Source organism: Cryptomeria japonica, chromosome 10 (assembly GCF_030272615.1).
Source record: "Cryptomeria japonica chromosome 10, Sugi_1.0, whole genome shotgun sequence".
Classification (NCBI taxonomy): Eukaryota; Viridiplantae; Streptophyta; class Pinopsida; order Cupressales; family Cupressaceae; genus Cryptomeria; species Cryptomeria japonica.
The window spans coordinates 918,442,140-918,467,316 of NC_081414.1; the positions used below are offsets into that span (position 1 = coordinate 918,442,140).

Below are 25,177 nucleotides of genomic sequence, written 5' to 3' on the forward strand. Positions count from 1 at the left end.
ACCTGGGAGATATTTTTAATGTGTCATTTTACTTGCCTTATTTTGACTTGGTCAACAACGTTCATTCCATGTTCATACCTTGATGGTTCATCTGGACAAAAACGCTAATCTAGATTTCCATTTTGCATTTTGCACTTGGAGACCTCATTTATGAAATCAGAGAACATGGGTACTGATATTATAGCTGATCTTCTGGAACAAAACCCTAATTAGGGTTTTAATTATGCTTTTTACCCTTAAAGACATAATTTTCAAAATATGAGAATATGGGTAGGAATAACTTGGGATGGGGATCAAAACCCTAATCTTGGAAAAAGCAAAAAATTTCAAACCCTTGCTTTTTACACTAAGAAGCAAAAAAATTTGAATATGAAGACATGGGTGGGATCAAAACGACCCAAAGAACAAAACCCTAATCTCAATTTTTTTTTCAAAGCCCTGCTTTTTATATCTAGAGGCGAGACTTTCAAATTTCAACAAAATGGGTACTAATAAAATAGCTCAAAGAACAAAACCTAGATGCTAGTTTCAAAAAAGAAGAAAAAGCAAAAAATTCTAAAAATAACAGGTTGTTAGAAATAACCCAAGGCAATTGCGATCTTCATCCTTTAGACCTTCTGAACACTTTGAAAATACTCAAATTCAATTCTGAGCATAAATTCTCAATCTGGCTCAGATGACCTCAAAACTCTAACTCTTAATTCTCTCAAAATGAAGGTTTATGAAAATACAAAGCTAGGACACCTAACAAAAAAAAGGGGGGGGTCCCCATCTGCGATGGGGCGATGTGTGAATTAGGTCACAAGATCTGGCGACTCCATGTGAGGAATGTTCCTGAACATTCCTAAAATAAAATCCATTTCAAATCCAGAATCTTAAATTAATCAAAACTAACTTACCCGCTGGCTAAGAAGGGTACTCAAAAAGTAAGAGGAATCCTAAACTGTATCAATATCTTTCATCTTTCAATTATAAGTGTGTGCATATGCATTTATTTCTGTCTCTTAAGACCAATATAACTCTTTGGTTCCATCATGGCAAACTGTGCAGTTGTGTGTGTATTTTATCTTAACTCCAAAAACATCCTTGGATAGAGCCTTGCTGCCAGCAAGTGTCCAAAGTCGTGAAAAAGTTATCTCTATAATCTCACGAGGATTGCTTTACTTCTGATGATTTAATTTCTTTCTTTGTTATTGGGGGTACACCTATAGATATTCCCGCACACCCAAAGCCAAGTATTTTGATTTTTCATTTCATTTCTCATTTCTCTTTTTGATATTCTTTTTCTTTTCACATATTTCCACACTTAGGCTCACAAGCAATGAAGCTTGCATGGGCTGGAGTATTATAGTGATGCTGAAGTAAGAATTTTGTTGATTTATTTTTTCTTTTGTATTTGCCTTGACTTCACTTGGGAGACCATATTGACTCAGAGAATTCATTTAAGTGTAAAAGATATAATAATTGAAAGACTTAGTGTCGAGATACAATAGATGATTCCCTTTCTAGTCAAGTACTAATCTTAACTTTAAGATACTTTAGAAACAATTAATCTAGGATTATTAAGATTCTCCATAAATGTTTATCACAGGAATACTAGGACATAATGTAGTAATGTACGTCGGAAGTGTGTTCATATACAACATCACCTTTCTCACAAATGAGAATCCCACTTACTGAAAACTAAACTAAGCAAACGAAAGCAAAAAAACCAAGAAAATTAACCTAAGAAAACGAAAACGAACTAAACAACTAAACTAAACTCAAAAGAAACTATTCTTACTATATACAAATGAGTCCTATCAGGGAACTCAGGGTTTGAAGTAATGTTTCAGATATTGCCCGTTGACGGGCAACAAGATGTCTTCTCCCGTCAGGGTTTTCAATTTGAATGCATTTTCCTCAAGTATCTCAGAAATCTGGTAAGGTCTTGTCCACAAGTTGTCAAATTTGTCATGATCTCCTCTCTTTTCGTGATCTTTATTCCAATAGAAGACTAAACTGGAAATTCTGATGGATTTTACTGTGGCACACCTATCGAACCATCATTTCACAACCCCTTGGTGTTTTGCAAAATTCTTAAGAGATTGATCTCTCAATTCTTCTAGTAACAGGAGCTGTGACAGGCGGATTTGAACTCTCTCTTCTGGGTCTAGATATTCTTGCATGAATTTCAATGTTGGAATCCTCAACTGTATCGAGAAAACAAGATCTTGTCCATAAACTAGGTGATAAGGGGAAGTCCCCAAAGACTTCTTTGCTCTTGTTTTGTCTGCCCATAGAGCAAACCAGAGTTGAGTGTGCCAATCTCTTGGATTTTTCTCTAGTAACTTTTTGATAACACTGAGCAATTTTTTGTTTGTGGACTCTGCCAACCCATTACCCTGGGGGTAATAATTTGATGAGAATTTTAGGGTGATCCCATAGTCAAACGCCCAGTTAGAAAACTTCAAGGAAGTGAACGCGGAACCATTGTCGCATACTAGAGCATTGGGGCATCCAAATCTGGTGATAATATGTTCTGGTGATAATATGTTCCACTAAAAACTTGATTACTATGTCTGTCGTGCAATTCTTTAGTGCTTGAGCTTTAGACCATTGGGTACAGTAGTCGGTTGCAGTCAAAATATACTTATGTTGTGCTGATGAGGGTGGATTTATATTGCCAATAAAGTCAAGGCCCCACATTGCAAACCGTTTGACTTCTGTGATAGGTTGTAATGACATTATTTCCAAAATGGTTTTAATCAAACTCTTCATTGTTTCCTTCTAGAAGGGAATTTGCAATTTTAGAAAGCTTTAATGTTTTATTCCATCCTCAAAGAAGTTCAAACTCTTCTTTGGAAGCTTCCATTATTTTTTAGAAAGTTTTATTTGTTTTTAAACCTCCTAGAAGCTTGAATTTGAGGAGGACATGTCACATTGTTTTATTGCTTTATTTGCCAATTCATTATCTTCAATCCTTTTGGAATGCCATGTCATCCTTCTTGACATGCCATCTTCAACTTCATCCAAGTGGGCCCTTCATTCTTTCTCAAACTTTGGTGAACTTTGCACAACTTTTTTTATATGCCAAGTCAAACTTTGAATAATCTTGGACATGTTATCTTGAGCCAACTTTTATTCCTTGTGCCACATTTTTAAGGTGGACTTTAAAAGTCTAGGACAAGGCGGACTTTGAAAATTCCTTGACATGTTTGTAAATTGCATATACTTAGCCATTTTTTATGCCTTGGTTTCTTGTTTGCTTAACCTTGAGCAGGGGTTTGTTAACCTTCACCATGAGTTAGTTGATCCTTGATAGGAGTTTGGCATCTATCGTACAATTTTTCTTGGACATGAGGTGCACTTTGAAAATTGTCGGACATTTTTGTGTCTGAATAAGATAACCTTAGGCAAGAGTTGAGTAACCCTTGCCATGAGTTAGTTAACCTTCGGTAGGAGTTTAACACTTGTCGGACAATTTTTCTTGGACAATTTTCCAATGCCTTGGCAAACATTGATTGTTCTTAAAAATCTTCCATACTTTGACATTCTTGGATGATTTTGACTGACTATTTGCCATTCCATTTGCTTAACCTTGAGCCTTGTCGAATTTGTTTGCCATTTTTATTTCTTCAACCTGGGCGAGATTTTTAATGTGTCATTTTACTTGCCTTCTTTTGACTTGGTCAACAATGTTCATGCCATGTTCATACCTTGCTGGTTCATCTAGACAAAAACGCTAATCTAGATTTCCATTTTGTTTTTTGTACTTGGAGACCTCATTTATGAAATCTGAGAACATGGGTACTGATATTATAGCTGATCTTCTAGAACAAAACCCTAATTAGGGTTTGCATTATGCTTTTTACCCTTAAAGACATAACTTTCAAAATCTGAGAACATGGGTAGGAATAATTTGGCGTGGGGATCAAAATCCTAATCTTAGAAAAAGCAAAATTTTTCGAACCCTTGCTTTTTACACTTAGAAGCAATTTTTTTCGAATTTGAAGACATGGGCAAGATCAAAATGACCTAAAGAACAAAACCCTAATCTTAGAAAAAATAAAATTTTCGAAGCCTTGCTTTTTTATAACTAGAGGTGAGATTTTCAAATTTCAACAAAATGGGTAGTAATAAAATAGCTCAAAGAACAAAACCCATATGCCAATTTCAAAAAAGCAAAAAACAAAAACAAAAAAAGCAAAAATTTCTAAAAATAGTAGGTTGTAAAAAATGACCCAAAGCAATTGCAATCTTCGTCCTTTAGACATCATGAACACTTTGACAATGCTCAAATTCAATTCTAAGCATAAATTCTCAGTCTGGCTTGGATGGCCTCAAAACTCTAACTCTTAATTCTCTCAAAATGAAGGTTTATGAAAATGCAGAGCTAGGACAAAACCTGAAAAAAAAAAAAAACAGGGGGCCCCCATCTGTGATGGGTGAATTAGGTCACAACGGGGCCTAGGCACCAAATTAGGATTATGATGACTTAATATTGTTTTCAAATTTTGGGTATCCAAGATAGGAGTTTATTGCTTCCTTGTGGACATTTGAACATTTTTTATACCAAAGAACTTTAGCAATTTCAATGTGAAATTCCTATTGAATATTGTAATCAACACATATTTCAAATTAATGATAGACCATTCCTTCTATGTCTCGGATGCTCCAATCTTGGTGGTGACGTGCTTGATTTTATTTCTTTAACTTGAATAACTTGGTGAAATATTTTTCATTGTGCTAATCATATAGGTGTATTGAATTTGCACTTAGAATAAGGTGATTGAGTTCCAATTTTCTATTTGACTACATATCTTTCTCCAATTTGATTTACACCAACACAGGCCTCTTGTAAACAAATCACATAGACCACTTAGCTTTTTCAACATTATTAAGACCTGACTAAAAAGGAACCTTGGAGTTGAACCTTTAACCTTTCAAGAGAAGTAGAATGATCTATTATTTTGCTTGATGTTGAAAGTGTTAATACCATAGCCAACAAGTCTATCATAAAGGAAAGTATGACTCCCATAGTTGAAAAGATTGTCTAAACACACAAGGAGAATGGAAAGTTTAAGTTCAACCTTTTTATTAAAACACAAAATTTAATGTCTACATCATTTAATCTAAAAAAGTGCGTTAAAGGTGGCTTCGGCCCATAGCTCTAATAATTGGTAAAGGTTGTGTCAAGGCTTTGGGTTCTTCCCATGTAGGTCCAAGGTTCAACTCTCACCAGTTGGGTTTACCCAACAACTGGGTTGTTTGAGCCCACTTAGTCATCCATTGAGGTATTCTCGCCTCAGCTCATTGCCTCCATACCCCAAAACTCGACGAAAAAAGTAAGACCGAGGTAAGCTATGGTTGGGTCGTCAGGTTATCTCATGATATGAAAAAAAAATGCATTAAAGGTTTTTTTGCAGCTCTTTATAATGAATATGATGATCAAATGAAAGAATGAATGTTGACTACAAATAATTGAATAATAGATAAATCTAATAGTTAAAAGTGAAAGAAAACCTTAAAAAGAAGAACCAAATGTTGAACTTGATCTCATAGATATAAGGCATATACCAATCTTACGAAAATGAATTTTATACGAGTCAATTCACTTAATATAGTAATTAGGGTTCAATAATCTCATTTGAAAAACTTTTTGAATTCATAATGATTGAGAAGAACAAATATTTTTTAATGAAACTTAAGAGATTGATGGCTAGTCAACCTAAATAGGTTACATTAAAAAGATATTTTGAATAATATTATACTCCAATATTGTATCAATTAATAATTAAATCACCGGATTATGTGCATTAGATATATTGCTTTCATATGATATGAATTGCACTTGTTGCCTTCAAATAATATTTGTGTTCTAAAGTCTTAACAACAAAACTTAATATATACTTTAAAAAGTTATAACATTATAATGACGTTATTGTAGAGAGAGACAAGGTCACACAACCTAAACTAATCCACACAATATGACCTAATCTAAAATCAGGTTGCACAACATGACCTAGTCTTAACATGGTGTGAGTTCAAAGAAGCCAATTTTCTGACAAAATGGAGATGTAATACCTAATGCTAAAGGTCAGCTTATTCTGATGGCCAACGACAACCATGGTCAACCTAATTTTGGTGGTCCCACAAATCATTTTGGTCTCGTGGGCGGAATAAAATCATTTCATTCAATGTGCAAATAGTTTAATATATACGCATAAAATCATTTCATTCAATGTGCAGGGAGTCTAATTTATACGCTATTTGGTGGCACATGATAACATGACAGGGTTTTGAGTAAATTATCGTGTGAGTTATGTCTTGAGCCAATTTTTAAGTACCAATCGATTGAAGGAATTTGAACAATAGAAGAAAATAGCGATTATCTATACATCATTAATACAACGGCAAATTGTAAAAGATTTTTTAAAATTTTGGATTAATTTCTTTGAATAAATGTTGTACATATGTAGATAAGAAGAAAATGTAACAGAATAGAAAATTAAAATCTACAACTACTAGATAACTTTATAAAAAAAGATTTTATCATTCATTATGGTACATTCTCCTCCACAATGAACATCAGAAAAAATGGTAATCATTCTATCATTTCTCCTCTATAATGGACATTGGGAAAAATAGTCATTGCTCTATCATTTTTCCCTCATAATGAACATTTGGAAGAACACCAAGCAAAGCTTGAGGTCTCCAATAAGCTCCCTTGTCTTTACAAAACCACAAAATCATGATAAATCATGTGCCAAAGAAAGTAAAACTGGGTAATTCAGTCCAAAAATACTTCAAAATTTATGTTGTAGCTAAAAATGTGAACCCATCCTAGTCCATGAAGCTCTCAAACTCGATAAATAAAGGCACATGTCAACATAAAACAGTTACTCCTTTGGCAGAAAAAAAAAATGTCTATCCAAATACAATGACTCAAATTCACTCCATGGCCATCTCCCAAAAATAGTGAATCTGTATTCTTCAATTATCGATGTAGTCACTCTCCAATCAAAATGATCAATCTATAGATGACCATCATTGAGTCACTTTCATCATTGGTGCTCATTCTAAATCATAACCATCCATAGTCATCTCATCTCTATCTATGGTTTCCAAAACTTTGTAACCTACAATCTCAAAATCAAAATTGAATTGAATATCTATAGTTTTGAGACCTGTCTTGTGGCCCATCCCGAACTTTGCAATATTTAGGACCAAACAATGTGCAAAGCTATCACAACCAACTTGGGCAAAATCTGAAATAAACCAAGTTCCAACAATACCATAGAATCAACAATCTAGAAAACCTTTGAATGATACATCACTCATCTATGCAAAGTCTCCCCTCAAATTTGTCATACACATATCAACAAAGTTCCCCTCTACAAGGAAATTAAACTGCAAAATGGATAAAATGAATCCTCCAGAATGACGACATCAACATCATGGAAACAAATCATTAAAAACATCAAAGGCATCTTGAATATAAAGGGAATTTAAAACATAAAGAGAGAATAATGATGATTTGTCCTTCTCCTTATGCACTCTTTCATCTTGATGATGGATCACAAAGTGTGTTCTGAAACGTTGATGCAAAAACTCTCACACAATCAATCCAAAAATAGTAGATTGTCAACATAATGGATTGTGAAAATCTAATGTCATTAAATGTCTACAGATCATCTAGCACAGAGTCAAATTGTAGAAGACTTGCCAAATATTTATGTGAATAAATGTTGTACATATATAGACCAGAAAATGTAACAAAATCGAAAACTAAAATCTACCAAATAACTAATAACTGGTTACAGAAATCAATCTTAATGTTCATTATCCTGCATGGCTCAAGTAGAGGCAGAGCACAAGTTTGACCAGGATCAAACAGGACATGAGGGCAAAAGCATGACACAACTATCATTTTCTATGTAATAGTGCTCTGTCTTATGCAAATTCCGCTGACCTTGCAGCCCTTGGAAGGAATTGCAGATGCAATGCAACTCTTGTTTTCAAAAGTTTTCCTTTTTAGTTCAATTTAATGATAGAGACTTAACTTACCTCAACTAATGTTAAATCATAGTTTCATTCCACATTGAATATAATAAGATTCATATTGTAGACACCTAAAATTGTCCTGTCTAATTAAATAAATATTGTATTTATTTAATTGTTTAAGGCTAATTCTTCTATTAATTAAATAAATTTTTATTTATTTTAATTAATTCATTTATCCTCTTCTAGCCTTATTTCTCATTTAAATAAATACTTTTATTTATTTAAATTATTCTTCCCTTAAATTAAATAAATACTTTTATTTATTTAATTGATCTCACTTCCTCTATTAATTGAATAAATATTTATTTATTTAATTAATTCATTAGCCCTTTCTACCCATGACACATGTCATTCATCTCTTAATTACTACACTACCTACCCTTTCATTATTTTCTTATTTTTTCTACCTACCCTCTAATCCTAGCCGACCATTTATCTTTTACACCTCTTAATCTTATCCCTCCATTTCCTAAAGTGTCTTCTATATAAGAGGATGCTTCTTTTATTATCAACCCTCCTAAGCATTCTAAGCACTCCTAGCATTCTAATCAATCTTATGCAATCAAGCCTTTTTACGATCAAACTATTAACCACATTTCCGTTCTTTGTTGAGTTCTTGTGCACACATAAAATCTAAGAGCAAATATATCAAACAAGATCAATAGAGATAGGACGAATGCAGATTCAAATCCTAGTGGACATGTGATGGTATAATCTTTGTGATTTATTGATTTGCATTGTCTTAGGTAATCTTCATATGTTATGGTGGATCTTTGTTGTTGTTAGGCTAGGATTTCGTGGTTGAATCTATTTTAGTCTTTCAATATTGTTGTTCCATTTTCACCATAAACACATATACATTATTAATTTGGAGCACAAAATTTGTTAAGGAGGTTGAAGAGTTTTCCAAAAGAAGGGATCTCAATTTGTCCTTCCACTTTGGTTAATTCTTATTAGGTTGTCCAATCATTCATTGCCCTCGTGATGGAGTCACAGGGTATGACCTAAAATCATAAATGTCAGTAATCTTCCTGAATCTATCTATTTATTTAATTTCCACCGACTGTAGATGCTTGAAATCTCTGATTAGCATATTTTGTTAAAGCTGGTTAATCAAGGTTCTTTTCACACAACTGTGTAACAATTTATTGAGGCATTGGTTACAAGAATAACGAATCAAAATCTTTCAGTTTCCTTTGCCAACCATGTCTTTACAATCTTGCAGGTTCCAACCACAATTGGCAACCTACTGAGCATAATAAGGGATTCTCCTTGGTTGTTTATGTTGAATGGAATATATAGAACAAAGTGTCAAAAACAAAATTAAATTTTATGTGCAAGGTATAGTTTCCCACATCTTGCCTATCAAATTTAACCACATAAGTGGAGACAATTTAATATTTTATTTGCATTTATGTAATCTAGTTTTCAAATTCTATTTTTGATATAAAGGAGGATTATTTGATGTAAAAGATTTTACAAAAACACAGTTGAACACAGTTATATTTTTCATGATTAAATTGATTTTCATTTCGAAATTGTGCTTTGTATTTGGTTTTTTAATTACTGGCTTTAATTGACCGTGATTATCTATTAGGTAGACAGCTTTTGGTTCTGTGTTTTTGCTTAGTTCAGGTTTCATCACTTGGTCTAGCAGCTAACCAACAACCATCGTACTGTCTAGTAAAGAAGAATCAATAGGGATCATTGTTGCCGGTCAAGAAAACGCTGTCTAGCTTATGAGGATCTTGAAGGATTCCAGATTTTCTAAAAACGAAGGCACAACTTTTATATAGCTATTTAAGGGAAATATTGTCTCAAGAACTTTGGGACTACTTCAAGATTAGGACAGACTTTTCTGTCTCTCCCATCACACAAAATTTGCCGCTCACAAATGTAAGAAAACGTACATTTGTGGATTGTTGTTCTCATAACAACTCAACTAATGAGTCATCAGAGGGGGTTTTGGACAATTTATCAGTAATCCCTTTACAGTATTCTGCCTCCCTTAACCCTCCATTAAACAAGGAATGTTTTAGCTGATGTTTCAACCATAAGGTTGTTCGCTTTTAATTGTCTTGGTAGGAAATATTGTGATGCTCAATTCAGGATCCAATTGATTTTTGCATCATATGGATACTCTGGTCGTCATCTTCATCTAGAGCAATAATGTGCAGCAAATGAACTTGGATCTTGGTGATTATGTCACGTATATTTTGAAGCATCTCTTTTTTCTTCTTATAAAAGAAAAGGGTAAGGAATCATTAGGACGACTTAACAAGCTGTCTAATGTAAGAATTGCAACAAGAAGTTTCAAATTCGCAAAAATCACTTTATACCTGGCTGACTTACTGTAAGTAAGAAAATCAGGACTACACAAAACCCAATTATCCCTCTTATCTATGTTGCGACCATCATAATAGCAGAGACCAAATTATTTACATCAAATTACATTTTTAACTTGCTGGCCAGAAGAATGCCAGTGATTGGAGGCTTGAAAGATACTAATATAGAGTGGGCTATTTTTTGCGCTGTTGTAAAATGCAAATACATTCCTCTCTAACAGTCATAGATCTAAGCACTTCCAAATGAATTCACAATGATAAAGTATGTCATAGACAACCAAAAAGCAAAAGACAGAGATTGTGCAGGCCTGTTTTTGGTGTTAAAATGATACAGAAGCAAAGTTTCAAATCATAGAGGAGGTTCTCCACTTAAAAAATCAAGCCTTGATATATTAGATTCACATTACAGAGTTACATTAGGGCTAGATGATGAAAACCATCTTGCCATAGCCATGTAAACATCTTCACAACTTTCATAAGCATAAATTTGAATCTGCAGCTAAACACTCATCTCCCTAAAATTATCTATTATTCCAAATAGGACAATCAAAACCAAAGAATGTTGATGGACGATATATCCTGCTAGACTCAAGCCTGGAAAATTCGAACACTAAAAAGAAGGAAAGAATGCAGAAGAGCAGTTGCCAAGCAACACAGAAACTGCATTTTCAATGACCAGCCAAACTGTTTCCTCCTGCACAGAAGAAACGACCTCTTATATTGGCAAACTTAAGGAATAGAGCATTGCACTCAAAACTGGCTTATTATTAATCATAGCAAATAGAATGAGACTTCTCGGGAGTCATTGGTGTGCATATTTACTATTTAGTAGTGACAAAAATCCAAAAAAAAACTAATAGGCAACACTGTTCTGATGCTGTGGTTTTACTCTCACAGTTTTCATATGGACAACATACTTGCATCTGCATAAACCCTTGACAGATTAGAGAAAAACCAATATCAGTTGGTCTGCACTCTGCGACATCTGGTTGATCTGAATTCTATAAACCTTTTCATCTGCAACACCTGATTCACATGTCCATATGCTAGGAAACAGGTGATAATAACAGTACCTGTGATCCTCAATGGGGTAAATTGGTATGGCTTTTTGAACAATAAACACACTAGAGGTGACAAAAAAGTGAAAGGTCTATCTACACCGTTGGTTTCTGTAAGAGGGTTGAACGGAAAATCATGCCAACTGTTGCAAAAAATAAATCAGTCAAACACTTTTAAACTAAACTCCTCTGCTACTGAATCTCCCCACCATCAGATGAAGGTCTTTTCCTTACTTCCATTGCAGCAGAATTCATGTCATTACATGCTTCTACAGTTTTCTCAGATTCTGAATGGTACTCTTCTGTCAGCGAGGTGCTTGGTATATCAGAAGGCGAAACATCTCTCTGCATGTCTATCTCTGGAGGAGATTCTAGTATTGTTGGTTCAAATGTTTCAGTGGGTCTCTCGGAAACTAGTGTAGGACTGAATTGAACCTCCTTGTTCTTATGGGATACTTCTTCTGCAATAGCTTCCTTGAGAGCTGCTTCAATTTGCTCTTTAGAATTAATCTCAAGACTGGTCAGTTCCTCTATCCTTTCAAACGAGCTTATGTCTGATGCAGAAGAGCTGGAATCATCAGATGTGTTTGCAATCTCTTCTGGTACTGGTTGTCGTTCTTCTTCTTCTGGGATACTTCTGGTACCGAATTGAACCTCCTTGTTCTTATGGGATACTTCTTCTGCAATAGCTTCCTTGAGAGCTGCTTCAATTTGCTCTTTAGAATTAATCTCAGTACTGGTCAGTTCCTCTATCCTTTCAAACGAGCTTATGTCTGATGCAGAAGAGCTGGAATCATCAGATGTGTTTTTGGTCTCTTCTGGTACTGGTTGTTGTTCTTCTGATACAGCATCTTCGCTAAAAGCATCTCTGGGCATATGCATTTGAAGAGTAGAATCTTGCTCACCTTGTTCAATTGTTGCAGTAGATTCCTGATCAGTCTCTGAAGGAACTAAATGACTTTCTTCATATTTATTGTCCAATTCATGTGAAACCACATGCTCAGAGACTGATTCAAGTTCCTCCTTGGACTTGACATCAAGCATTATCAACCCTTGGTTATCAGAAGTAGCTGTATTTGTTGCGTCCAATTCATGTGAAACCACATGCTCAAAGACTGATGCAAGTTCCTCCTTGGACTTGACATCAAGCATTATCAACCCTTGGTTATCAGAAGTAGCTATATTTGTTGCGGAAAAGCTCAAATCATCATCATCAGATAGTTCTTTATGCTCCTCCAATTTTACTCCTTGCGCTTCTGAAAAATCCATCTCCCTGGCAGTTGGTAAATTATCCCCAAGCACAGCTTCCGTTATTTCAGTTGATCCTTGAGAGATCTTCAGAGGAACTTCATTAATTTCTTCATGTTTACCAACTACCCCTTCAAGAAACTCACCAGATGTTGATTCTGTTTCTGCTGATGCCGAACAGCTTGTGTCCTTTAAGCGTTTCTCAGTTTTCTCAGTCTCTAGGCTAGAATCTTCCTCAATTGCGCGCTCTTTCTCTTTTGGTTGTTCTTCCACCTTGAGAGACTCAATTTGTACCACATCATGCTTATAGGTAGAATCCTCTGCAGTAAGTTCCCCTGTTGCCAAATCAAACTCGCCTGATGCAGGAGAGCTTAAATCATAATGTGTTGCTTCCATTTTTTCATGTTGGTTCTCAGAGAAAGCTTCTTCTACAAGTGTAGTTGAATCATCTCTCAGCACCTCTGTTGCTAAAGAAGCATCTTGGCTGAATGGTTCAATCATTTCCATTGATTCTGAAAAATCCTTAGGGGAAAGGACTTTAATATCTTCATCCATAACTGCAGATTTATCCACCATCACTTCCATTGCAGTCACGTCAATTTTCTCTGATGCAGAAGAACTTGAATCATCAGATGCCTCTTTGCCTTCTTTCTCTCCAGAATCATATTCCTCAGTAGAATGAACTTCTGCAACAGTGTCTATAGTTTCCCTCGGAATCTCCACGACAGGAACAGATAACATATCTTTCATTTCAACATCTTGACTGTGATTTTCAGAGTTCTTCAGATCATCAGATGCCTCTTTGTTTTCCTCCCATCTGGATTCATGTTCCTCTGTAGAAAGATTTTCTACAACGGTGTCCATACTTTCCCGCTGAATCTCATGAACAGGAGCAGGGAACACATTATCTGCTTCAACATCTTGACTGTGATCTCCAGAGTTCTCTGGAGAAATAACCCCACATTCTTCTTGCACAGCTGCTGATTCTTTTTCAGTTTCATCAACCGATGAAGATGAAGAATTTAAATCATCATCAAGCACTGTGTTTTTGTGGGATTTTGATTGTTCTTGTATTGAAGCAACATCAGCAAGTACACCTTCTTCATGCATCTGATCTTTGGTAGAAGAAGTCAGCTGAGCTACTTCACTTGTTTCAGTGGATTGTAGAGAACTCTTTGGAAAATTAACCTGAATTTCTTCAAGCATATTTTCTACATCCTCTACAATGACACCTTTTGGTGCTGATTCAATTTCTTTGATAGAGCTAGCCTCAACATGGGCCATTTCTTGACGAGCTTCAGCCAGGAAGGCATCTCCCGATGGTTGGCTTTGATCTTCTGGTGATTCTAAATCATTTGGCATGTACTTATCTAGGTTATCAAGAGAGCTATTATCTTCTAGCAAGGCATTTGGGTTCTCTTTGTGTACCTGATCGCACTGAAGCTCAGTTGTTTGTTCTTCATGTCCTGAATCGAAATGCACATTGGCAGGAATCTCTCTGTTGCTCGAGTTGAGACACATTTCAAGTGCAATCTCTTTGCTTGCTGAGCCAATCTTCCCTTCAGGTTGGTGATCTACAGATTCAGAGTTAATTGCAACTGCTGTCTTTGCTGCTGTTTCCCCTGCAATACCAATCTCCACCAAATTCTCCTCTTCTATATGTGAAACTCTCTCTTCTGAGTAAAAATCAATCAAATTTTCTTCCTGAGCTCCTTGAGGATTCTGGACATGTGGATTAACAATAAGTCTTTCTTCTTGTTGCATTCTCTCCCTCTCTGAAAGTCCAAGATCCCTGAGATTTTTCTCATCATCTTCAGTCCATGTGAACCCAAAATCATTAGATGCTTCCTCCTCTTCCTCTTCCTCGTCTTCATGTACATCAGATGGAACTTGAGGCTCATCTGGGAATGCAACGAAGCCTTCAGAAACCGGTTCTCTTGGAGAGAAATCTTCCACATGAAACCCTTCTTCAACACTACTATTACTTACCGAAGATGCCTTGGATCCCTCATATGCTAAGAGTGGATGGTGTTCATCAAACATGGGATCTAATTGACCCAATGAAGCATCTGAAGATATACTCTCTGCAGCATCTGAACCAGAATCTGATGGACTATGACGCTGTGTAAATCTCTTCCAAGAGGAACGCAACTCTAATGAGAAGAAATTCTCAAGGGAAGGCTTCTGGGCATTTTCTACCTCTACATCATCTGAAACCTTTGCTTGAGGCTCATCCCTGACTGTAGCTTCAGCATTGTCGTTGATGCCTTGTGATTCAGAGGTCCCTTCAGAGGAATCAACGTCTACCTTTCTTGGATGGAGGACCTCTTCATTGATCTCGGGAGTTGAAGAGCTTGGATGGCCTAGTAGAGGCATTTCTTCCTCAATTTCCTTCATTGGTTTTTCTAAAGATCTCTCAATCATAGTCTCTGTATCACTGAAATGGATAGATTTTGCAAGATCTTCGCTTTCATGTGCTTCCTTTATATTACCTTCTATGGCATGCCCTCCTACACCTTCCAGGGTAGCTTCCTCCCCAGTTTTCTCTGATATTTCCCCTTTATGAGCCATATTTTCTGGTTCCTTCTCCAAATTAGTTTCAACAATATGATTGAATTCATCAACGGCGGTTGCTGCTCCTTTGTCTTCAGTTGCTGCAACTTCTTCCACTTTCCTTTTGTGGATTGGTGTGAAATCCACACTTTCAGGAAGTGCATCATTTCTAATTCGATCATCACTATCATCCAAGTCTTCCACGTTAGATTGCTCTTCCTCTTCTTCAATCGTTTCTACAATCTCTGTCCTCCTTCCCAGAAGAGTTTCTGAATCAATATACCGTCTTGCAGAGAAATCATCTATCCCTTCCTCGAATCTTCGCCTCAACACCTTTGTGACAGGAGCATCTGTGACAACATAACTAGCATCGTCATTAACATCTGTTCTCTGAAGTAGTGGATCATCATCACCACTTGTTTCATCGACGATGTTAATGCTCCTCTTCTTCTCATCTTCATCATCCTCAAGGGCTTTGCTTGACGCTTCTAAATTATCTTCTTCCTCTTCATCTAAATCATCAATCTGAGGTATATGCGGCTGCCCAAGGCTAAGAAGTGTTCCCAGCAATAGAGCAGTTGAGACAAGAACAGGGGAAGATGAAACCAAAAAGAAAAACACCTTGGGATAACATATATACAACACCCCAAGACTGCAGAGCAGGGACGAGATGAAAGGATGTTTTGTAACAAATCTATAGCAAAATACTGACACTACAGTAATACCACTCATCGCAAAGCATGCTGCTTTCTTTGTATGCAATGCCATTTCCTCTGTTTCTCTTCTAAATCAACCTCTATAACTAACTCAATTCTAATACAATACAGCCGTTTTCCTGCTAGGCCCTTCAAGTTCTGGGATAAGAGCAACAAATAAAAAGTTGCCTCACTCTCACTCAACTGACAGTCCCAACACAAGTACTAATACTAAATATGACAAATTACCCCAAACCCAGACAAAACTAAATACAAAGGGGCCAGCCAAAACTTACTTGAAAATCTCCAGATTCAGCTAGTGAGCTTCTGTGTGATCTTTGATACAGCCAAACCAAAGAGCCCGAATCCACAACAGCATAATTAATTCTCGATCAATCTCAAATAACGCGTATAGCTGAAATTCCACAACGCCCCCTTTCAGAATTCAGCTCTCAAATGCATCATGCATGTCCTGTTCAAGGGTCAAGCTAAGAAACTTGTTCGGATTGTGGGGCCAAAAGCATCAATCAAATGTGTTGGCCGAGATAATTCTTAAAGACTATACAAACCCAATCATCCTCAAAAGAACCCCACACATGGCGCTGGCCAGCTATGCGAAAAAGTAAAGAACCAACCGTAGCTGCCATTGCAAGATGAAGACTTGTAAAGCAAGTTAAGGCTATCATAGCTTGGGACCCTTTATTCCTTTTACAATTTCAATTATCTTTTTGGAATGCTAATCCTGTGGGCAAATGGGTACACTCATGAGAACTGTATAAGATTGTAATGGCTATTATGATGTGATTAAATCAAAGTTTATTTGTGGGACAGGTGGGGCTGTCCTGTTCAACTACCTGTCTTGCATTGCTTTGAGAAATGTTGTTTGTGGATTCCTTTACTTTACTTTCTGACCTCATTCTTTTTCCACCCTGGAAATCCATTCTCTGCTGCTTCCTGAAAAGCCTTCTACTCCACAGAGGCTTGGAAAATCCAAAAAAGAAAGTTAGTTGTGGTGAGGAATAGGAATAACTAAAAGAAAACAAATCTTTCACTATAATTATTCCAAAAGGCAGGGAGTACTCCCAAAAATTTTGTAGTGTGATATCATCCTTGGATTACTTCGAAGAAATTATGTATATTTTTATCAGGGGCTTGCTGCGGACATTCTTTTGCATGTGGAGATAGATTTCTTTTTGTACAGCCGACATATATTGCCGGGGGCCTGAATTCGCGCATTACGACATTTTCTATATATTTTTAATGTTTAATTAACTAATTCATAAAGGAAAGAGATTTTGAAGGTGAAAATGATATTCACTTAAAGTCTTTTGTTAGTTATTAATAATAATTTTAGTTTTACTATCAGAATATGGTTATTGAGGTGTTAGTTTCTCAAATTAAATTATGATTTTGTGAGATAAGTGACTCTTATTATATTAAATATGAAAATTTGAAGGTAAAAATATATTTACTTAAAAATTTTTGGTTAGTTATAATTTCAATTTTGAAGATAAAAAATATATTTACTTAATTTTTTTTTTATTAGTTATAATTTCAGTTTTATTATTATTATTAATATGGTTTTTGAGGTGTTACATAAAATTTTAGAATTTTTTCAGATTAAATTATGATTTTGCTAAATAAATGAGATTTTTAAATTAAATATGAAAATATATAATTTATTTGAAATACATAAATAATTATAAAATGTGATTGTATGGATGAAATATAAATTATGAGAGTTTTAATATTTTTGTTATCTATATATAAGATACTAATACAAGTATTATTATACATTAAAAATAAGATTATTACTTTATGATTTCATACATTTAGAAAAGATTAAATAAGAAAAAAATAATACTAGGAAGAGAAATTTCCTTGAATTCATTTCACTAACATTCATAAGAAGAGGATATATAAAATTAATAGTTTTGATAAATGTTTTATCCATTAAAATTCAGCTAAACGTAGTAGTAATTATATTCAAACAAAAAAACTTAATAGCTATATTGGTTTTGTAAAGCACAAGCATGCTACTTTTCCTTGTGTAGGATAATGTGTGTTTTCTAGAAGTTAAATGAATAAATTGTATAATATTATTTTCATTTTTGGAATATTAATATAACATTTTTGGGAAGAAGTACTGATATCTAATTGTCATAATGTGTATAGTTTTTATATGTTAAGATAAGGTGACATTAAACTTGCAATTTTAAGTCATTTTAATGTGTCTTCATGATCTTTAGAAGGTGTATTTTGATTCTAAAGGACATAAAATAAAATAAAAAATATTTAATATTTATTTATCTATGATAAATCGTAATTGCATTCGTAGAGGTGGATCTCTAATCATTAGCGGTGGTTGCAAAGCATAATGATAGAATATTCTTTCTAGGTGTCTATTTTGGAAATGAGACCACATGAACTTGCATGCAGGGGTACGATGTTGCATATATTTTACATGATATCTTGGATGAGGCGTCAAGGTTTGCAAATTGTGTATGTTAGCAGCTAGAGTCATCAATGAGTGATAAAGCAATGTCAGTTAACCAATTTCGATTGGTTGTGGGTTGGGCATCCATGCAAAGGCCATGTGATTATTGATTTTTTTTTTAACTAAGTTTACATGATTAATTATTATTCCTCTTGTTTTGAGATATCAAAACAATATTCTCATCCAATCTCTTTTGTAAATTGAAGACTTGTGTTAGTAGAAAGTAAGTTTTGCAAATTGTTGAAATAACAAAGTGCTGCCAAAATTCCAAGAGTGAAGTTGTATTGATGTAAACTCATTCGAAGTTGAATACAAGCTTTAGATCTCTTTTGGTGTGGAGTGTTTTATTGATTTGGTTTCTCCATGTAAATTCTATGTCACTTGTGTTTGCTTTTCTACTTTCTATTGCTAATTTGTTCAATCACTTTAATAACACATTAAGTATAAGCACATATGTTTTAGATTTGTATCACTTTATGAAAGTTCATAAGAATAGTTTAACCTTGTTTTTTCAACATCATCTTGATGGCATTATATTAATACATATCAAACTTAATAATTGAAAATATGTAATGATATAATAATTGAAAAATATGTAATGATAATATAATTTTTTGATTGTTATGTCATCATGCATTACTATATTTCTTAGCTTAGATTTGACTATAGAATAGTTTAATTTTTTATAATTTATATAAATTCTTATTATCAATTATACATATATGTTTATATCTTTTGTTGTGCAATTTTGATATCAAGATATTGGTAATATTTTGAATCCCACTTTATCTTAACATATAAAATCTACAATAACTTTATTGTAGACTTTATATATTATATAGATTATAGTTTAAAATAAGAATAAATTTAACAATTTTTATTATTATTTCAACTTTTAATTTGTTGCTTTTTAATTGTGAAAAACATGCATAATGACCTTAATGGATTCAAACCATATCTTTCAAAATCTATATAATGAAAAACAATTATAAAATTTTATTCTGGGTAAATTTAGAATAGAAAGAAGGATCCATGGGCTTGTATGCCGTGAGCAAAAGAATCTCTTTTCATTAATTTATAAAAGCTTGCACCAAACTTTATTCCTTGAGATATTCAAAGCCAAAATCAAAGGTGATCTTGTACAAATTAACGTCTAACACAAATAAATAAATAAAGAGAAGTTATACCTAAAAAGGGTAAGGGAAAATGCTTGGTTTAGGTATAAAGTCGGTCATTTTTGCCGCCCTTGGAGAAAAGCGGTGCCGAAAGAAAGTGTTAGTTGAATAATTCATATGATCTTTTTTTGAATTCCATACTCTTAACCGACTAGTAGGGCCCATATTGCGTTAAATTTATGCAAGCTCAAATAAATTTAGGATGAACTAATTTTGTTATTCTAGATAAAATAAAATAATTTAGTTGTTTTAAAAAAAATAAATAAAAAAAATGGGAAGAATTCATAGGAATATTAAAAATAGAATAAAATATTAATAAAATTATAATGTTAAGATTGTGATTAAGATTTCAATAATAGATTTGTAATTCATAAGTTTTTTTTTAATGTTATTATGTTATTATGATTATTCGTGTTATTGGATCATTTTTTATTTCTAATATTAATAAATTGAAGATCATCAATTTAAAGAATCGTTTTTTATTAGTTATTGCATAAAATTGATATGGACACTTTATCAAAACTAATACTATAAGAAATGTTTTTCATATGAAACACAAGTTTTATCTCACGTGGTTACAAAACTAAATCTCGTTAGACACCAAACGATTGCAAACTAAATTGTCGGCCCTTCTACAAAATCGACGAAAGGGTGTTGCTTGTTTCTAATCCATAACATTCTTCAAGATCAAATCTTTATGTATTCCTCTTGGAAGTTAAATCATTGGCATTGGTGGATGTTTGACTGTCGTTGACAACTGAGGAAACAAAAACATCATCGATGCCAAAAAATAAGACCTAGTCAAGATAACACTTATCAATAATTAAAAAGATCATCATGTTGGAACATGTTTGTCATTACACCAAAAGATCAGTATGTTAACACCCGAGACAAATGTTAGAAATAAGCGAATCCGCAAGAGGCAGTTAGTCCATATCTTGAAATCCGAAGGGGGACACTGGTGATTAGTCCAACAATCCCCTCTCAACATCACCCGAGGGGATTTGAACCCACAACTTGGCTCTGATACCAATTGTGGAACAGGTTTACCATTATGTCAAAAGATCGACCTATTAATCCTTGATACAAATGCCAGAGATAAACAGATCCATGGGAGATGGTTAGTGCAAATGTCTGATACAAATGACATAGATAAATAGATCCATGCAAGACAGTTAGTCCATGTCCCAAAATTCGAAGGGCTAGCGATTAGTCCAACAATTTGAACCTCTAACTTTTATTTTTCCTGTGTTGTCATTTCACTGGTTCTCCAAAATATATGGAGTATTCATGCCCAAGTTGAACTGTTGACATCCTTAAAAACTTATCAAAGGGTTCCTATGTTAAGGGATTAGTGATAGTTCTAACTTCTTTGTAATTCAAATTTTGAGGCCCTCACGAATCACTTGTTTAATCAGGGGTTCTTACCTCGACAGAAACCATGTGCAACAATTAAATCTTTTTTTGTCTCTTAATTGGGGGTTCCTATCTCGATTGACACCATATTGAGTTCTTTCTATTGCATCTTGGTTGGGGGTTCCTACCCTAATGAAAACCAAATACTTTAGTCTTTCTCTAAACTTATAAGGGGAATATGTCATCATCTTACTTTGTTAGAGCTTTCTAATTGACCAATAGTTCCATTATCCTTAGGAATTTCACAAAATTCTAAGTATTGAGGTCTTTGTCGATGATAAGGATTAGAACAAGAACTATTGGGTGTTCCAAGTGTTTCAAGAACACCATGAAATGATGACAACTTTTACAAAACCTTCCATTAGAGAACTACTAAGAAGCAAAACTGAATTGTTAGAGCTTTCAATAAGAACTAAAACTTCTTGGTGGTTCTTGGGGTTCCTAGGTTTCATTGACTTGTTCTTGAAGGTCGAATCTACTGTTGACAATAAATTAGCCGATTTTGGTTCAAATTTTACCAAATTGAAACCATGGATACACATTAATCCTTTTAACAAGATGGAGTCCTTATTGGACCAAAAATCAACTTGAAAATGCCTTTTGGAGCAAACACCCTTTTTTTTTTTAAAGATACCAAAACTAAATGGACAAACATAAAATATTTTTGTGTGATGTAGAACCGCTTGCAGACTTGAATTCTCCTACATCATATCTCAAATTATTGACCTCTTTGATTTATTATTCTTTTTCCCATTTTTTTTTTTATAATTTAGACATGGAGATTTTACTTGTTAGATGATTTTTTTATGTCATGGATGTTGAGTATATTCATTGCTTATTTCTATACATGTAATTATCAAGTGCGTTTGTGTTTGATATGTAAGGGATATTCAATTAGAATATATGCTTTTTTACTATATGATTTTTATCATCTACCGCAGATGCTGCTAATAGTATACTTAAGTGTGTGGTATTTCAAAAATAGGTTTGTGGGGATTGGTTGGAACTAGGGTTGGATTACAAAGTGGAAAAAACTTGATTATATTTTATAAAATAATACCTCTATATCTTTAAGTTTAATTGCATTTTCATTTTTGTACTTGTGTAGATATGTATGTGATTTGAATGCATCTAATTCTACTCTTAATGTAAATCTTGGTTTCATAAAGAGTTTTCTTCCCTTTCAACATTGCTAGTTCCTCCATGATATTTCCCAATTGTAAATCTTAATGACTTACAATTTTTTTCTCTATAATTTCTTCTAAGGTCGCTCATAGTTAGCACTAGGCCCTAGTATTTAAATAGTGCTCTAATACCAATGTTATAAGACCTATAATGGAACTCATGTTTTCCTACTTTATTCATATTAATTTATACACATATGATATTATGTAAGTACAACTCAAATATAATGAATATAATACAAATCATTTCAATACCAGTTATACAAATCACCATAATCGTATATATAGTCAACTTACAACATGGTTTATGATAATTCATGCATTCCAATAAGATCAAACACCTACATGAGATTATAACTATAGTATCAATGGAAACATCCCAATTATATCTAATATGACATGTATATCCAAAAATAAGCATGCTCACTAGTCTTCCAATTATCCCAAGCTCTTTCTTTGTGTGGGAGATAATATGAAGCCACTAGTGATGAAAAACCCAATTCACCTTGACCATCAACTTAGCTTGAAGTGGTTAAATAAATATTACATAATCCATGCAATGTTATTCAAGTTTAATTAAGGCTTATCTCTTCTTTTGATTATAATTCTCTTGATTATCACATTTCATACAATCAAACAAGAATCAATACAATGGAGAGATATGAAACAATAACAAGCAAGACAAGGTGATGGATAAAAAATATACATTATAAAATAATATAAATAAATACAAAGAACATAACATGATTCATACCTTGGATCAACTAGGATTACTACATTATAATTCTCCTCTAATCCCAGTTGACACCTTGCAAGTCATTTTGCCTAATTTGTCATTTGACACTCCTACAATTAGGTAAGGTGGTACCACTTTAGATCTTGCTCATGTAGAAACTCTCACGCTAGCTCACTCCCAATGCAAATTTTAACTTATTGTCAACTACACATAATATGCATAGGATAATCCTTACATATCACAAGGATACACCTACACTAACCTCTATTTATCACTTCATATGGCATCTCTACCTCTCCAAATAGGAAAACCACATAATTCCATATCAGTCAAGCCACACGACTTTATCATATTTGGATACCTTGATAATAGTGGTAATGTATGATATAAGGCCGCATTCTCTATGCTCTACACACTAATTCCTCATGTGATGTGATGTCTGTATGATTGCAATAGTTATTTATATGGGATAATGAGCTTCTAGATCCACTTGTATTATCAAATGCTTGTTAAATATGGTTATAAACTTAGAGTTAGTCATTCCACTTTAGGTCCACAAAAAAAAACACCAAAATCACAAAACCATTAATCATACACAATTCCTTTCCAAATTATATCATGTTAAATAGTTAATCAATTATATTAACTTCATTCAAATATAATTTTAGAAACATTCTACAGTGGGAATTAGTAGTACTCACTTTTTTTATGATCAAGGCTACTATTATCGTTAAAAGAAAGACACTCTTGGGATTTCAAATCATTAGTTTTTTGATAATTTTATAAAAATTGTGGTTTCCACCTATATAACACTATCTTAACCTCAATGGTGTGTTTATGACCTCAATAAAATTATCCTACAAACACAATCTAATCTTGGTATTATTCTTAGAGAAAATTAATCTAGATATTGTAGTGTTGAAATGACACAAAGTGACAATTTCACACTTATGCATTGTGCATGTGTTGATCTTAGCATTTATGATAGAATCTATATTTTTATTCCAAAGATTTTGTCTCTACGAATGATAAAGATGAAGCATTATCAGTCTATGGTTAAAAATTAGTAGAATTCTCTTGGACTACAATGCTTTGTGCAGATGCATGAGCAACATACTAGCGTCTCAGGAATTTTTTAGATTTAAAATGCATCTTCTACGTGGCTCACTTATGATATATTTCACAATGCTTGAGTGAAAGAATTTAACAACTCATCTCCTCATTCAATCCAAACAAAAATTCACTCTCTCAAAAAAACAAATTATGCCTTTCCAACTACTAAAACTCTGCTAAAACACTTCCAACTCTTACAATCTTCATCACATCAAGCATATTGGTAGCAGTCTAAGCACTTCCATTTTTTCTCATAATCAAATTTATCAAGCATTTCAAGAGAGGAGGGTTAGATTATTAGTAACTCTCTCTTTTCAAGACTATTATTGATCTATCTAGATATATATTTTATCAATTTGTTAATTAGTGGCTTTCCTCCATATCGATGTTGGTTCTACCAAACAATTGATTAGGTAGTGCCACTACTCCACACCAAAGTTGGTTCTACCGATCTATTTACTTTTGTATCATTGATTATGTTTGTCTTTTTATCTACTCCAATATGGTTATTCGTGAAGGTTTGAAGATCAAACCTGGAGTTTGACTAAGGCAAACCCCCAATGTTTTTTCCATCTCTCTTTGTGTGTAGGTTAAGGAATTGTAAAATTTGAAGACATATTCTTGGACCTTTCCAATCGATTGCATTGGGACAATAGCATTAGCACACAATAACTCGCATAACACGTCGACATATGAGGTTGAGACTGTTCAAGATTGGTGACAAGTTCTTCTTTGGCTACATTTTCCAAAACAAAAAACAAGTATAGTGTTGAATGGTAGTGCTCGATTAACCACAGGCAAACCATCAGATTTTTTGCCTTCCCAACCATAGACGATAAACTCTTGTCGCCACCCCCGAGCACACTACATATGTTTCTACTAATTGATTGACTATCCAAGGAATGAGATTGCTCCTCATATATGTATGAGGGAGAGGCACCCTTTCACAAAGGGTTGGCCCTCAAAGCTATCTAATATGATTGTATTTTATTTTAATCAAATACAATTGCCCTTCTTTAATAGTTGGCCAACCCCCAAATGTGCAAAGCCGAAGTTTCCCCTCAAGGATTCTCCTGCAGCTATACTTACGCCAACACTCCCTCTTAGCTAG

At 34.0% G+C, this 25,177-nt stretch overlaps 1 protein-coding gene across 1 annotated transcript; it reads right to left on the minus strand.

The window, feature by feature from the left end:
* Positions 1 to 10,760: 10,760 nt before the first annotated feature.
* Positions 10,761 to 16,974, minus strand: LOC131036208 (uncharacterized). The gene has a single exon (XM_057968053.2). It carries the CDS (start codon positions 16,016 to 16,018, stop codon positions 11,642 to 11,644), a length of 4,377 nt encoding a protein of 1,458 aa, XP_057824036.2. The 5' UTR covers positions 16,019 to 16,974; the 3' UTR covers positions 10,761 to 11,641.
* Between the last annotated feature and the right edge of the window lie 8,203 nt (positions 16,975 to 25,177).

Coding starts and splice junctions, on each gene's coding strand:
- LOC131036208 (XM_057968053.2), bottom strand. CDS start 16,018: ATGGCATTGCATACAAAGAAAGCAGCATGCTTTGCGATGAGTGGTATT.